General features: G+C 49.4%; 1 protein-coding gene across 1 annotated transcript in view; it reads left to right on the top strand.

Annotated features, from left to right (window-relative positions):
• Window positions 1-9,082: 9,082 nt before the first annotated feature.
• LOC138481621 (diacylglycerol O-acyltransferase 2-like) overlaps window positions 9,083-15,133 on the top strand; it is a 262,094-nt gene continuing 256,043 nt past the window's right edge. The window contains exon 1 of the mRNA XM_069613810.1: window positions 9,083-9,245. Coding sequence (XP_069469911.1) covers window positions 9,206-9,245 — 40 coding nt within the window. The 5' untranslated portion in view covers window positions 9,083-9,205. The remainder of the gene's footprint in view (window positions 9,246-15,133) is intronic.

Here is a 15,133-nt window from a genome sequence, read left to right as displayed (position 1 = left end):
GAGTAGGAATAGGAAGGATAAGGTAGCAGAGAATACTTTATATGATTCAAGGAAATGCAAGGATGGGAAAATGCAACACAGAAATAAACTTGATATGGTTTCAATCAAAATACAATATGATCACTTTTTCCTCTGTGACTACTCACTCCCCCCACTATGCAATATGAAGAGATGGAAATGAGGGCACACAGGTTTCAGGGATACCATCAATAATGCAGTTCAATCCCAGTTCCCCCAGCAAGCTTAGAGAGAACGGGTATGATTTTAAACACAGGCCAAAGATGCTTTTGAATGTGATTGCAATGAATGGGAAAATATGCTGCAATTATTTTAATTCACTAAAGGAGATTCAGCACTAGTGAGAGTTGCTTTGGATTGGTTCAGGTCAACACTAGCAATGATTCATGAATGATTATCAGATTGAAAATGAAATTCAGCAGTTGAAAACAAGAAACAGCTATTTTGACATGTGGTGAAATGGAGCTAAATTGCAATCTGCGGCAAATTTTCTGCATGCGGGAAACGCGATTGCGGAATAACTATAAGGAATTGGAATGTCGTTTTAGGTTTGTTGGAAAGCTTAGGATCTCAGCTTCAAAATGACAGTTCTAGGACGTGTGGTTCAAAAAACACAGAGGTTTTTGTGAAGGTAGATTTTTCAGAAATAAAGTCAAGATTTCAAAATGAAAGATGCGCTATTGAAGATTTGAAACAAAGATTTCTTAACACTAAAGAGTCTATGGAGCCGCAAACTACACGACAGCCCAGCCACCTATCCAGAGGCGCCTCCGGATGGTTTCTGTCTGAACGAGACAATTACCTTTCTCCAGAAAATATATATTAGCGCCAAGATGATTATCACAACAATGATCAAGGATTATGTGGAGGAGAGAAGAATTTAGAATAGACAAAAGAGATTCAATAATGCAGTTCTGGACAGATTGAAATGGATGGAATAGTATTACTTTAAACTAAGAGGATTGGTTATGTACATTTCTAGACTAGATACTCACTCCTATGGCTTTGGAATGGAGTGGGCCCCGTCAAAGATCTGGTCAAGGGTTTGGCTGGGATTCTGTCTCGCCACCGGACAAGTCTCAGTTCTGCTCTCCGCACGGCACTAGGATCTGCACGGCCTCTTGGCCTGAATCTGATGGGTTCTGGATACAGCTCTTGTCTCTGGGTCTGGATCTGGGTTCTAGCACAGGGTTCTTAGCTAGAAGCAGAACAGCTCAGCCAGGCTGTTGGATTTTGGTTAGGTCCCGTGGAAGTTTAGGGGTTAGAATCAGGTTGCAAAAGATTTTGAGGCCTCTGAAAAAGGTTCAGCTTGTGCTTTAGGCCTCTCTGCTTCAAGGTTCTAGAGTTCGGTTCTAGAGTCTCTGTCTGGATATTGTCTGGATCTTCTTGCAGGGTGCTTCGCCAAGAAATTAGTTGAGTAGTGGAAAAGTGTGTGTCCTATCTGTTCTCAGCAGTCCCTATTTATGTATTTCCGAAGTGGGTGGGAAGGCTGATTCTACAATGCACAACCATCTAAGGATCTGATAGGTTAGAGGATTCCCTGTCCCCTGATTGGAGAAAGGATCAGCGTGTCATCCTGTGTCATATTTATGGCTTGGGGGAAAACACTCCCCTTTGTCTCTGTACAGTATATCTTATTTTTCATAAAACACATATTTACAATATACACAACTTGTTAATATTACATAAATTACATGACAGATTAATTAAGGTACATTTCTGTTCAACTCTCATCTTCCTAAGAGCTTTGGTTCAGAAATGACCACTTTTTCACACTTTTGGTGGGTTTCTCAATATTAGTTTTGCACCAATTTTTAGACATGCATGCACACCCCATCTGAGCACATTTCTGTAATTTTTCAGGTTCCTGGCATCAACATAGTAGCTACAATATGAATAATTCTGGGGTTTGGTCTCAGAACATTGCACAGAGTCCAGCTTAGTCTTCAACTGTGAGCACATTTTTCATTTTAACAATCTCAAAGTTTCACATTTTGGTCAGTTCAGTGCACTTTGTTATAAGCATTTTTCTAAAACATACATGTGCTGTGCTTTCTGAATCCACACAATGGTTTGTCTCTGCCTCCAAGGTCTGGGCTGACTCAGAGGTCACATGTCTTTCTTCCTGCTAGCAGTTTGTTGTCATTTACACCCGAATTAGCATTTTCTATTCAGCCCAAGGATTCCTTTGTCTGCACTGAGAGCAACAGGCCAGGGTCCCACTCCCAGTTCCTTTTGACACCAGCCTGTCAATCTCTTAGCAAGGGCAGGGGGAAGTCTCCTTTGTCCAGGGAGAAGGTGTGGAATTCATTTGAACACACTGTGGGAAACTTTTAACTCTGAAACCCATTGTCCAAAAACTGTCTTATCTTATAATATAACTCACATTTTTAACACATACATCAAAAAATTTCTTACTGCAAATCTTTTCAGAATATAGTTTTAAATTGTATCCACCTCTTAGGCTTCTGATAGCAAGTCTTTCTTTGGCATAGTTTGGGCTCAATGTACAACTTTACACAAAATGGTTTTTAAACGCCGGCTTCTGGTAGAGGTGAGTAACGGTATTACACCCATTTTTGACAGGTTTCTTCCAGCAAGCAATTCTCAAAAGTGGACTTTGTTCAGATATAGATACACTTCTGTGGACCTTATATTTATGTAGATTCTTGCGGGAGAATGATGTTGACCACCCAACAAGGCGGTTGGATCTTTTTGGGGGGTTTGTGAGCCATGATTTGTGCAAATTTGACACCAAATAAAAAAGGGTTTTTGAAACCAGCTCAGTTTCTTTTGCAATGATTTTGCTCTGTGAGCAGCCAAATGATGGGTTTTGGCAGTGGTCTCCTGTGTTACCACTGACATAGGCAAAAGTAGATGGTGGCCTATTTTTCAGGTTTTCACTGTGCACTTTCTGGTGATTTCTAGCGAGCAGCATGCTTTCTGGTGGCCATTATGATGTTTCTGCTGCCAGCAATGCACAGTGATGTTGCAGGGCTTGGATTAGTGGGTTAAGACATCCCACATAGCCAAAGCATTATGTCAACTGAACAAAGCACAAACAATTGACACTCAGAATAGATGGAATCTAACTATAAAACGTCACCTCTTTCAAATACCTTGGTGTTCAGATAAATCAATCAAACTCAGAGGAACAATGGCTAGATAAAATTGAACAAAAAGCGCAAACAGTAGCTCGGCAAGGCTCTGTGATACACTACAAATATGGCAAATTTTCCTTTAAACTGATTATAGCGTTCTACAGGCAGAAATTCATTCCAATCGTCACCTATGGATCAGAAGCCATGCTAAATCAACAAACTGGATGAATTGTGAATCAATCATCTGGCGCAAAATTTTACACTTACTCCCATCATTTCCGATGCCAAGAATCAGATATGAGATGGCGACTCAATCATTAGCCTCCATTGTACTGTGTAAACAACTTGACATTTTTCGGAAACTCCTCACAGACAAAAAAACACCAGCTATACAAATTCTGAGATACCATCCAAATACCTTCAACAATACAACACTCCAATAATGGAAGCAGGATCTCCGACAAGAAATGACAAATGAGGATATTTCAGAAGATCTTTTAACAATACGCCCTCAGCACGCCAAAATCAAACTTTTACATAACGACTGGATGAAAACCATACAAACAAAAAGCAACTACCAACAGAATCTGAACTGTACGACAGATATCTGGAAAATACATGAGCTACCCAAATACCTTGCGCTGTTTCCAAATGCATCTATAAGGTCAACCTTCCTCAGAATACGTTTGAACATGATTCCGACAAGATTACACCTTGCCAACACCAAGCAGATTCTCTGTAAGGATCAATACTGTCGCTTTTGTGACATGCAAAAATCCACTGAAACCTTATTCCACCTTGTAATGGAATGCTCTGCCCTCTCTACTCAATTGTTATCCCTCTTAAAATACTTTTTTTTTAATGAAAAAGTTTATAAATAAACTATACCATTAATAATAAAATTTAAAAAAAAATACAAAAAAGTTGCCATTTACTTTACTAGTCTCTTTTAAATCCACAGACCCAGTACAAACCATCTTACATGGAGTACTGGAAAGAGTTAATAGTTATCCCTTTTTGTCTGCTTCTCTTGGAGCATTTCCCTTTCCATTAAGACTTGGCTGGTGGCAGTGGTAACTAGCCTATTTTTCCTACCGCGGTTATCTTAAATAACCATGGTATTGTTTTAGGCTATCTTGGTAGCCTCGAACTTAAATCCGCTTGACCATATTTTTTTTTAATATTGTTCCAGCTGGGTTTAGTCGCCATTTATTTTCTAGTGTTCATCTCTACGTGCCAAACGAGGTTTGGTTCCTTTGTTCACCGTCTTTTCAAAGGCTTCTGCACAGAAGCCCTCCTTTAGGCGCCTGAAAGTCTGGGTAGGCAGGATGTGAGGGAGGGGTTTTAGGACCCCTGCCATGGGTTCCCTTGATAACGCAAGTCGCACTCCTGTTTGATTGGCTGGGTGACTGTCCCTGCCAGGACCGCCTCCCAGCTGTCTGATTGACATCCAGGCTGTGTGAATGGGGGAAAACTGCATAAAAAAGCAGGTCTCTGGGTCTGGAAGAGCAGAGTAGCCAGTGGAACGAGAGAACCGAAGAGGAGCTGACAGAAGAGGACCTCTACAAAGACTGAACCACCCGGTGAAGCCCTGCTGCAGGACCGAATCTTCAGACTTCAACGACAGAGAGGATCTTCTACGAATCTTCTTCCCTTGAGCTGGTGGGACCAACCAGTGCACCCAAACTCCAAGCCAGGACCCTCTCTTCTGGTCGAATTTGCTGTACAGAGCTACAGTGGGCCGGATAGCCAGGAAGGTCGGACCCTGCTTGGGTTTTAAGGAGTGCACCTTTTATCTGTTGCTTTGCTCTGCTGCTGGTTTCTTCCCTGGGTAGTGCAGGACCCTCAAGTCTTCCTACTTCGTGTCAGTCCAACAGTCGCTTCAGGAACTGTGAGCCTGCAGGACCTGCCAGGAACGTCCACCGCAGCTACAGCTTCTTCTTCATTTAAGGTACTGTTCAACATCCGGTTGTTCATTTCGTCCAGCCATGGTGGAAGAGTGTGAAACCTTTCGCCAATCCGAGAGCTTGTCCTCTTCTCTTTAAGCTACCTTTTCTGCCAACCAACTTCATTCTGAACTCTTGGCAAAGACTTAACCACGAACTACCCTGAACTGTGTGATCTTGAGCAAAAGACTTTTGTCCTATTGACGTTGGCCCTAAGCCTGTTTGACTTGATTCCCTCACTGTAGTTCCTCTTTCTAGATTGCCCTGCTTACTTACCTGTAGGTACTGCTCCCTTTCTGCCTAATTTTGTCTTTCCCTCCCTTTTAAATTAACAGAGTGCCATTTTGCTCCCACTTCATTTTGTGAGCTTAACTTGTCTGGAAACTATTGGGAGTAGTGTGGTGTATTAAGAGTGTGATTTTTGAACTGCTTCACGTTAGTGAAATGTTATACAACTGAAGAGTAAATAAATGTATATTATTTTACTTGGAAACCTTGAGTCAGTGTTTGTTTGAATCATAGTAACTGCTGTCCTTTGTGTAACTATTGACACTGCTCACTTGCTCTTGAGATAAGTCTGGCTGCGCAGCCATTGCTACCACTTTACTGTGTAGTACGGGCTTGTACCAAAGGTGAATTTGTGCTGCCACTTGTAGTCCTAATTGTGTGTAGTGTTCCCAAAGGGTACTGCATATAATTCTACCTAACACCCCCTACTTACCTTTTCACCGTCCAGGCCTTTACTGACTCTGTGGCGTCAGATCCGTCCCCCCAACGCAGGTCGGATCCGACGCCGCAGGGTCCATTTTTTTTGTTTTTGTCCCCTGCCTCCATACCTCTGGAAGCGGGGGACACCCCCACTACTCCCAAAGGCAATCAGCACCAAACATGGGGAGCGGGGGGCACCCCCGCTACCCATGTTTGGTAGTGATTACCCAAATTCGGTCAATTGTACCATTCGGTCAATTCGAAACAACCAATTTGGGTAATACCATCCCCACTGTGGCAAAGCCCCCGAGTGGCAAATCCTTGCAATAGTTGGTTCTCACAGTGGCAGAGCCTTATGGTGCAGAACCTCCTAGTGGCAAAGCCTCATAGTGGCGAATGCCTCAATGTGGCGGCAGCGGCAGCGGCCTCCTCTCAGTGGCAAAGTCTTGCTGTGGGAAATCCTCAACGTGATAGATTTTTCCCAGTGGCAGTGTTTTCTTAGTCTCAAAGCTTCCCAGTGGCTGCGCTTTTACAGTTGTGAGATCGCAGTGGCAGCCCTTGCTTTCACAGTGGAAAAACCTTCATAGTAGCAAAACTTCAGTTGCTCGATCCCACTAGGGCAAAACTTTTCATTATGAGTATCTTACAGCTTCCCTTACCATATTCTGTAACCCCATGGTCCTGTGGGGGCCAGTAGATCGGAGCTGGGTACCAGGCAAACTGGTAATCACCATTTTCTGGCTGTCCGGGCAAGGCTGCCCAGGGCAGGACCTTCAAAAGTACTGTTTCGGGTTGAGGGACCCCCAGCAGTGCAAATCAGGGCCTGGGAGAGTGGTCAGTGCGAGGGTCTGTAGGTGGGTGGGGGACTAAGATTTGGGTTGGGAAGGGGTTTAGGCTGCAGATGCTTGTGGGCTTCATGAAGAACTTAACTTACCTGCGCAGGGTGGTGGAGGTGGTCCTGGCAGTGTGCGGTGAGAAGCAGGAGAGCTTCCTCGCACTTTGGTTCCTTTTTTGTTTGTTGGTTTTATAGGATCAGTGCTATGATGGTTTTAACATTGCATTCTGGGACTAGTAGTCCGGAAGTACCCTATTATGTATCCAGGACTACAAGCTGCAGAATGCAAAATTAAAACCAGCGGGTCTAGCGTCTCCTAAATGGGGTGGACATTGTTGGCATGTATGCAGCGCCAATTAGGGTGGCACTTCCCCCAATTGCCTCTTGTTGATGCCCGTCAATAGCGCTGCCACTATGTTGCATTGAGTTGTATAACCTCCTTATGCCTCCAAAATCTTTGCACAGTTCTGTCATTTTCCTAAATACATTATTCCTTTTTTTGTTTAAAACTTTGCAAATAGTGTCTCTGAGCACCTGCCATGGTTATTAATCAACAGCACTCTGAATGCTGGAGCTCACAGACCCGCAGGTCCCATTAGGAGGATGGGACTTCAAGTCCCAGCATGCAGCGTGCTGTCTTCTAAAAATAGACACGAGGCAAGGTGCAAGCTTTGGGGCTGTGGCGCCGTCCCATGTTTCTAGCCGCTGCATGTGCAAAATTCGACCTCGTGGCGCAAACACGAGCACAAGGGTGAATTATACTCCGGGAGCAGAGCCAGGTGCGGCGGCAGGGTTCTGCTGCGGGCTCCACACGCCGAGACCCTCTATAGAAAACCCCTCAGAACAGTTCCGAAAGTGTGCCCCCTCTCTGTGACACTCCCGAATTACAGGAAGCCAGTATGGAGGGCGACGCTTTCAAGTCCTGGCAGCCAAGAAAGGAATCGACTCCCGCCATGTTTACGAAACGAACGTGGCCAACAAGTCTTCAGAAGAAAGTGCAAAGCCCATCTCGTGCCGGACTAGAGTCACTGCGGCTGTTTCGTCATCATCCTACAGCGCCATGATGCCCACGCCCGGACGCATTGCGCTCTACATAAACAATCTCGCATCAAATTCAATTGAACATTGTCTTCAGCCAAAGTGTAAAGCTAGAGACCAGAGGCGGAATAGGCAAGTAAACACCAGTGACTGAGTAGTGTCAGATCAGTGTCCGAAGGCCGGAAGCGCTACAAGTGGCTCTTTTTTTTTTGTTTAGCACTGAAAGCATGTAAACTGCCCTCTGGCTCGCTATGGCCATATCCCCAAAGCACATGCTGTATTTTATTTTGGCAAGTAGATGGCGCTGTAGGCAATGCCAAAAAGCCAAAACTAATTGCACGGGAAGTGAAGAAAGATGACTCATGATGACCCCCCCCCCACTCCCATTACCCGCCCCCCCCCACCCCGCCCTACTCAGACACCCCTTTGCAATCTCCCTGAGGTAGCTCTGTGCTTTTAAGGGGATGCCATTGCTAGTGTTCATCCGTCTTTTACTTTCAGCTAAGAAATAGCTCCTGGGGTAGTAAAAATGTCTTAACCACGCCTGTCTTCAAGCACTTGATCCATAAGTAATATGTGTGTCCTTGCAGTAAATTCCCGCTGAAAACAAGCATTGGCGAAGCCAACAGTCTAGGCCCCCGCATACGCATTAGATATGCATTTGCCAGGCAAAGCCATCATGTGACCAGCTATTAATGCCATTTGTTATCCATTGCCATCTTATGACCAGGCAGTGCCATTATGTCAGGGCCTTCCCATGTCTACAAAAGCTGAAATGTTTGGCAAAAACACAGTGGACAAAATTTGGTTAACACACAGCCAAACCTGGATCAAATCTGATGCAGAACTAAGAAAGAAAATAATAGGTTTGGCTTCTGTATGTGGGTGAGAAAACATTTGTTTATAAGCAAAAGTTTGTATTTTTTTTACGTTGAAAGCTTTAAATAAAAAAAAATGGGGAGCTTTTGACTCCATACTTGCACTATTTTCAGCACTGTTGACATTGGCCTTCACTGGGAATCGGACACGTTCAGGGACCCAGAGGGGAGCGGTGGGGACAGGGTGGCTAGGTCCCCGTGCGACAATGGAAGCTTTCCCCGGGATGCCGGCCTTGGGCTGGAGTCTATGTTGCCGCTGGGGCCGCTGGGGCCCTGACCTGGGCTGCGGCGCATTTCAGTAGATAACCTTGGCTCGTGGCCGGGTGATCGGAGTCCAGCACAGCGCTATCTATCGCTGGTCACTTGCATCACGGCCGGGCGCAGAATGTACCATCCGCTCCCTGCGTGGAGGGGGTGAAGGGGGCATTCCCTTCATTCACAGCGACTGAAGAGGGTTCGAAGGCCGGTGTTGGTGTTGTGCTGGGCAGTGTAGGTGCCCCGTTTCTGATAGGGCCGTCGAGCCCGGCCTACCTGTCAATGTCCAAGACTTGGCACGTCCCACAGCAGGACTTTGAGGTGTTTAAGAGTTGGTGCACTGGGTAGGGCGGCAGAACAGGTGAAGCCTCGCGCTGCATGGTGCTTTAGGGGTCCAAGGGCCGGCGCGGGGGTCCGCTGAACACCATGAAGACCATGATAGCGGCGTATTCCCAGGACCTGCGTGGTAAGTGTCTCGCTTCTACCGCTCCATCCCTTAAACTGTTCACTTGCTCATGGAACTGTCCTGGTATTTTTACTCCTGAATGTATCAATCTGGGGAATAATTCACTGTTCCGCGTTAGGGAAGCTTGCCCTGCTGCTTTCTGGCCTTTAACTGTTCTGTGCTAGGGAAGCTTGCCCTGCTGCTTTCTGGCCTTTAACTGTTCTGTGTTAGGGAAGCTTGCCCTGCTGCTATCTGGCCTTTAACTGTTCTGTGTTAGGGAAGCTTGCCCTGCTGCTATCTGGCCTTTAACTGTTCTGTGCTAGGGAAGCTTACCCTGCTGCTATCTGGCCTTTAACTGTTCTGTGTTAGGGACGCTTGCCCTGCTGCTATCTGGCCTTTAACTGTTCTGTGTTAGGGACGCTTGCCCTGCTGCTATCTGGCCTTTAACTGTTCTGTTAGGGACGCTTGACCTGCTGCTATCTGCCCTTTAACTGTTCTGTGCTAGGAACGCTTGCCCTGCTGCTACCTGCCCTTTAACTGTTCTGTGTTAGGGACGCTTGCCCTGCTGCTATCTGGCCTTTAACTGTTCTGTGTTAGGGAAGCTTGGCCTGCTGCTATCTGGCCTTTAACTGTTCTGTGCTAGGGAAGCTTACCCTGCTGCTATCTGGCCTTTAACTGTTCTGTGTTAGGGACGCTTGCCCTGCTGCTATCTGGCCTTTAACTGTTCTGTGTTATGGACGCTTGCTCTGTTGCTATCTGCCCTTTAACTGTTCTGTGTTAGGGAAGCTTGCCCTGCTGCTATCTGGCCTTTAACTGTTCTGTGTTATGGACGCTTGCTCTGTTGCTATCTGGCCTTTAACTGTTCTGTTAGGGACGCTTGGCCTGCTGCTATCTGCCCTTTAACTGTTCTGTGTTAGGGAAGCTTGCCCTGCTGCTATCTGGCCTTTAACTGTTCTGTGTTAGGGACGCTTGCCCTGCTGCTATCTGGCCTTTAACTGTTCTGTGTTATGGACGCTTGCTCTGTTGCTATCTGGCCTTTAACTGTTCTGTTAGGGACGCTTGACCTGCTGCTATCTGCCCTTTAACTGTTCTGTGCTAGGAACGCTTGCCCTGCTGCTACCTGCCCTTTAACTGTTCTGTGTTAGGGACGGTTGCCCTGCTGCTATCTGGCCTTTAACTGTTCTGTGTTAGGGACGCTTGCTCTGCTGCTATCTGGCCTTTAACTGTTCAGTGTTAGGGAAGCTTGCCCTGCTGCTATCTGGCCTTTAACTGTTCTGTGTTAGGGACGCTTGCCGTGCTGCTATCTGCCCTTTAACTGTTCTGTGCTAGGAACGCTTGCCCTGCTGCTATCTGGCCTTTAACTGTTCTGTGTTAGGGAAGCTTGTCCTGATGCTATCTGGCTTTTAACTATTCCGTGTGAGGGGAGCTTGCCCTGCTGTTACCTGTGCTGTATCTTTGTATATGTAGGATGCCTGCACTGCACTCCCTGTGTTGTGTGTGGGAGTGCTTCAGCGGGTGCTGCCTGTGCTGTGTCTATTCTGTGTGAGGGAAGCTTGCACTGCTGTGTGCTGTGAGGGAAGCTTGCACTCCTGCGTGCTGTGAGGGAAGCTTGCACTGCTGTGTGGTGTGAGGGAAGCTTGCACTGCTGTGTGCTGTGAGGGAAGCTTGCACTCCTGCGTGCTGTGAGGGAAGCTTGCACTCCTGCGTGCTGTGAGGGAAGCTTGCACTGCTGTGTGGTGTGAGGGAAGCTTGCACTGCTGTGTGGTGTGAGGGAAGCTTACACTCCTGTGCGCTGTGAGTGAAGCTTGCACTGCTGTGCGCTGTGAGGGAAGCTTGCACTGCTGTGCGCTGTGAGGGAAGCTTGCACTGCTGTGCGCTGTGAGGGAAGCGTGCACTCCTGTGTGGTGTGAGGGAAGCGTGCACTCCTGTGTGGTGTGAGGGAAGCGTGCACTCCTGTGTGGTGTGAGGGAATCTTGCACTGCTGGCGTCTTCGCTGTTCCATCTGTGTGAACATATGCAAAATGTCCAATAGTGTGGGATCCCCTCGGCTGAGAACGACCATGGCTCTCACACCCGATTCTGCTGGACGTTTCCCACTTAGGGCAGTGGGGGGGCGGGAGGGGGGGTCGTTAGGTCTACAGCCACCAAATGTTTCTGCTTTGCCAAAGCTTCAGGGCTGGTCGTGCACGCGTGGAACCCTTCTCAGAAGTGTTTGCAGTGCTCTGTCCACTGGGCCTGGTTGCTGGGCACAGCCCCCATAAAGGTATACATGTGGTAGCCCCTCCACTGAGAACCGACATGGCACCCTCAAATCATGGGTTCCATAGGATGTACCCCACCAGGGGGCTCCTTGAACCACCTTTGCTCTCCGTAGGGGCCTCCTACATTTTCCGCACATTTTTGGGGGTTAGGAAGGTAGTGTTTGGGGTGTCTCTTCTCTCGTATTTAAGTAAGCGTGCTCCTTATTTTTGCTCACACTTCCTGGCTGCGAAGGCCAGTCCTGGATTTCCGACCTACACTTGTCTCACAGGTGTGAATAACACTTCTGTGTCTCATTTCTACGAGTCTCTGCACCAATGCATTGCCCCCAAAGGCCCATCACCCCCACCCCCCATCCCCCAGGCTGGGCTGGAGTAAAGAGAGGCCGGCTAAGTACCTTTCAAATCTTACCTCCCGAGCTGGGAATTTTGAATCAAAGTATATTTTGGGTTAGAAGAACTTGGTACCCCAAGCAAACCTTTTTTTTGCACGTTTATTTCGATAAGTGTGTATATATCATTTTTAGTTATTTACAAAGTGGTCCATCCAGGGGGAGGTAAGCCCTGTAGTAACAGCTGGCCTATGAAAGGCTGCCAATTTTCCAGCCCGAATGGATAAAAGGAGGAGTTCGTCAAGATTCAAACCCGTGATGAGAGGCGTGTACAGATCTCCGAAGCAGGCACATTAGCCCGCCGAGCTTCCTTAACGATTCAGAGAGATCGCTCTGTGACCGCACAGAGCGGTGTTTCTAACTCGAACTGTCAGCCCCTGCGATGCACACAAGTGCGCGCACAGGCACGCCAGGACCCGGAAGCGGCTGCGACAGACAAGGGGCACGTGTGTGTGTGTTTGTGTGTGTGTTTATAGGCTGAATAGTGTGGCTTCTGGGGTAAAACCTCCTGATTTAGAACAAATCCCCTGGGGAAGGGTGAGGGAGGGTCGAGGAGGAGGTGGGGGGCGCGGCAATGTGGGGTTTGGCTTTTTGTCGGGCGACCTTATCAGTAGAACCTCGTCCTCGCGTTTGAGCGCGTGGCTTGTGGCTCCACACAAACATGCGCCACGGACACACATCCACGGAACGGAACACCCTGGCTGTCAAGCGATCTATTACCACGTTTGCAAGCTTTGACCTGCCGTTACACACAGATCTCTGTAGCAAGTGCTCGACTCACTGAGCTATGTCCCCAGCTTAGGTCTGGAGCGCCTCTTTTGACTATTCTATACAGCGCTGTATGTAGGCACTCGCAGAAATAATACAGGGAATGTGTGTGTTGCCTCTTTACCCCGAAATACCTTGAGTTGATTAATCTTATTTCACACCTCAGTGGTACTCATTTCATCATCCTCGAAAGGATAAGAGGCGGAGTTAGCATTTGAATAGTGTGCACATTCAGTACTGCAATCCTGATATAAAAGCCAAAACAGAGCTGGCGTCTAACTGGTGTGCAAGGCGTTGCAGCAGCGTATCTTTATGTAGCGGGGGCATATTGGGGGCAATCATAAAGTGGGGGGGGGAGGGATTGGTTATGGGGCTGAAGGGCCATATTTCCTGGGTGCGGGGTGGCAAGGTCACAGAGTGGAGTGTGGGGCTCAACGCTTCGTGGAGTTGCGGCCTCGGCCGTTGTGATATGCTGCAGCCACAGTAGTTCCTAGAAGCCTTCCCGCAATGTTTCTAGGAGTCTAGGAGTGCGCGGTGCACGTGCCCAGCTCCCGCCTAGAAGCCTTCCCCGCAATGTTTCTAGGAGTGCGCGGAGCACGGGCCCAGCTCCCGCCTAGAAGCCTTCCCGCAATGTTTCTGGGAGTGCGCGGAGCACGGGCCCAGTTCCCGCCTAGAAACCTTCCCCGCAATGTTTCTGGGAGTGCGCGGAGCACGGGCCCAGCTCCCGCCTAGAAGCCTTCCCCGCAATGTTTCTGGGAGTGCGCGGAGCACGGGCCCAGCTCCCGCCTAGAAGCCTTCCCGCAATGTTTCTGGGAGTGCGCGGAGCACGGGCCCAGCTCCCGCCTAGAAGCCTTCCCGCAATGTTTCTGGGAGTGCGCGGTGCACGTGCCCAGCTCCCGCCTAGAAGCCTTCCCCGCAATGTTTCTAGGAGTGCGCGGAGCACGGGCCCAGCTCCCGCCTAGAAGCCTTCCCGCAATGTTTCTGGGAGTGCGCGGAGCACGGGCCCAGTTCCCGCCTAGAAACCTTCCCCGCAATGTTTCTGGGAGTGCGCGGAGCACGGGCCCAGCTCCCGCCTAGAAGCCTTCCCCGCAATGTTTCTGGGAGTGCGCGGAGCACGGGCCCAGCTCCCGCCTAGAAGCCTTCCCGCAATGTTTCTGGGAGTGCGCGGAGCACGTGCACAGCTCCCGCCTAGAAGCCTTCCCGCAATGCTACGGGCCCAGCTCCCGGCTGGAAACCTTCCCGCAATGTTTCTAGGAGTGTGCGGAGCACGTGCCCAGCTCCCGCCTAGAAGCCTTCCCCGCAATGTTTCTAGGAGTGTGCGGAGCACGGGCCCAGCTCCCGCCTAGAAGCCTTCCCGCAATGTTTCTAGGAGTGAGCACGGGCCCAGCTCCCGCCTAGAAGCCTTCCCGCAATGCTTCTAGGAGTGCGCGGAGCACGGGCCCAGCTCCTGCCTAGAAGCCTTCCCGCAATGTTTCTAGGAGTGCACGGTGCACGGGCCCAGCTCCCGCCTAGAAACCTTCCCCGCAATGTTTCACCGCAATGTTTCTAGGAGTGCGCGGTGCACGTGCCCTGCTTCTAGGAGTGCGCGGAGCATGTGCCCAGCTCCCGCCTAGAAACCTTCCCCGCAATGTTTCACCGCAATGTTTCTAGGAGTGCGCGGTGCACGTACCCTGCTTCTAGGAGTGCGCGGAGCACGTGCCCAGCTCCCGCCTAGAAACCTTCCCCGCAATGCTTCTAGGAGTGCGCGGTGCACGTGCCCAGCTCCCGCCTAGAAGCTCCCACCTAGAAGCCTTCCCTGCAATGTTTCTAGGAGTGCGCGGAGCACGGGCCCAGCTCCCGCCTAGAAACCTTCACCGCAATGTTTCTAGGAGTGCGCGGTGCAGGTGCCCTGCTTCTAGGAGTGCGCGGAGCACGTGCCCAGCTCCCGCCTAGAAACCTTCCCGCAATGCTCCTAGGAGTGCGCGTTGCACGTGCCCAACTCCCGCCTAGAAGCTCCCACCTAGAAGCCTTCCCTGCAATGTTTCTAGGAGTGCGCGGAGCACAGGCCCAGCTTCCGCCTAGAAACTTTCCCCACAATGTTTCTAGGAGTGTGCGGTGCACGGTCCCAGCTCCCGCCTAGAAGCCTTCCCGCAATGCTACGGGCCCAGCTCCCGCCTAGAAACCTTCCCCGCAATGTTTCTAGGAGTGTGCGATGCACGGTCCCAGCTCCCGCCTAGAAACCTTCCCCGCAATGTTTCTAGGCGTGCGCGGAGCACGTGCCCAGCTCACGTGCCCAGCTCCCGCCTAGAAACCTTCCCCGCAATGTTTCTAGGAGTGCGCGGAGCACGTGCCCAGCTCCCGCCTAGAAACCTTCCCCGCAATGCTTCTAGGAGTGCGCGGTGCACGGGCCCAGCTCCCGCCTAGAAACCTTCACCGCAATGTTTCTAGGAGTGCGCGGTGCAGTGCCCTGCTTCTAGGAGTGCGCGGAGCACGTGCCCAGCTCCCGCCTAGA

The sequence above is a fragment of the Ambystoma mexicanum genome, chromosome 5p (genome assembly GCF_040938575.1).
Source record: "Ambystoma mexicanum isolate Mex_15411 chromosome 5p, UKY_AmexF1_1, whole genome shotgun sequence".
In the NCBI taxonomy this organism is placed as follows: domain Eukaryota; kingdom Metazoa; phylum Chordata; class Amphibia; order Caudata; family Ambystomatidae; genus Ambystoma; species Ambystoma mexicanum.
This window is presented reverse-complemented; position numbering and strand designations above follow the sequence as displayed.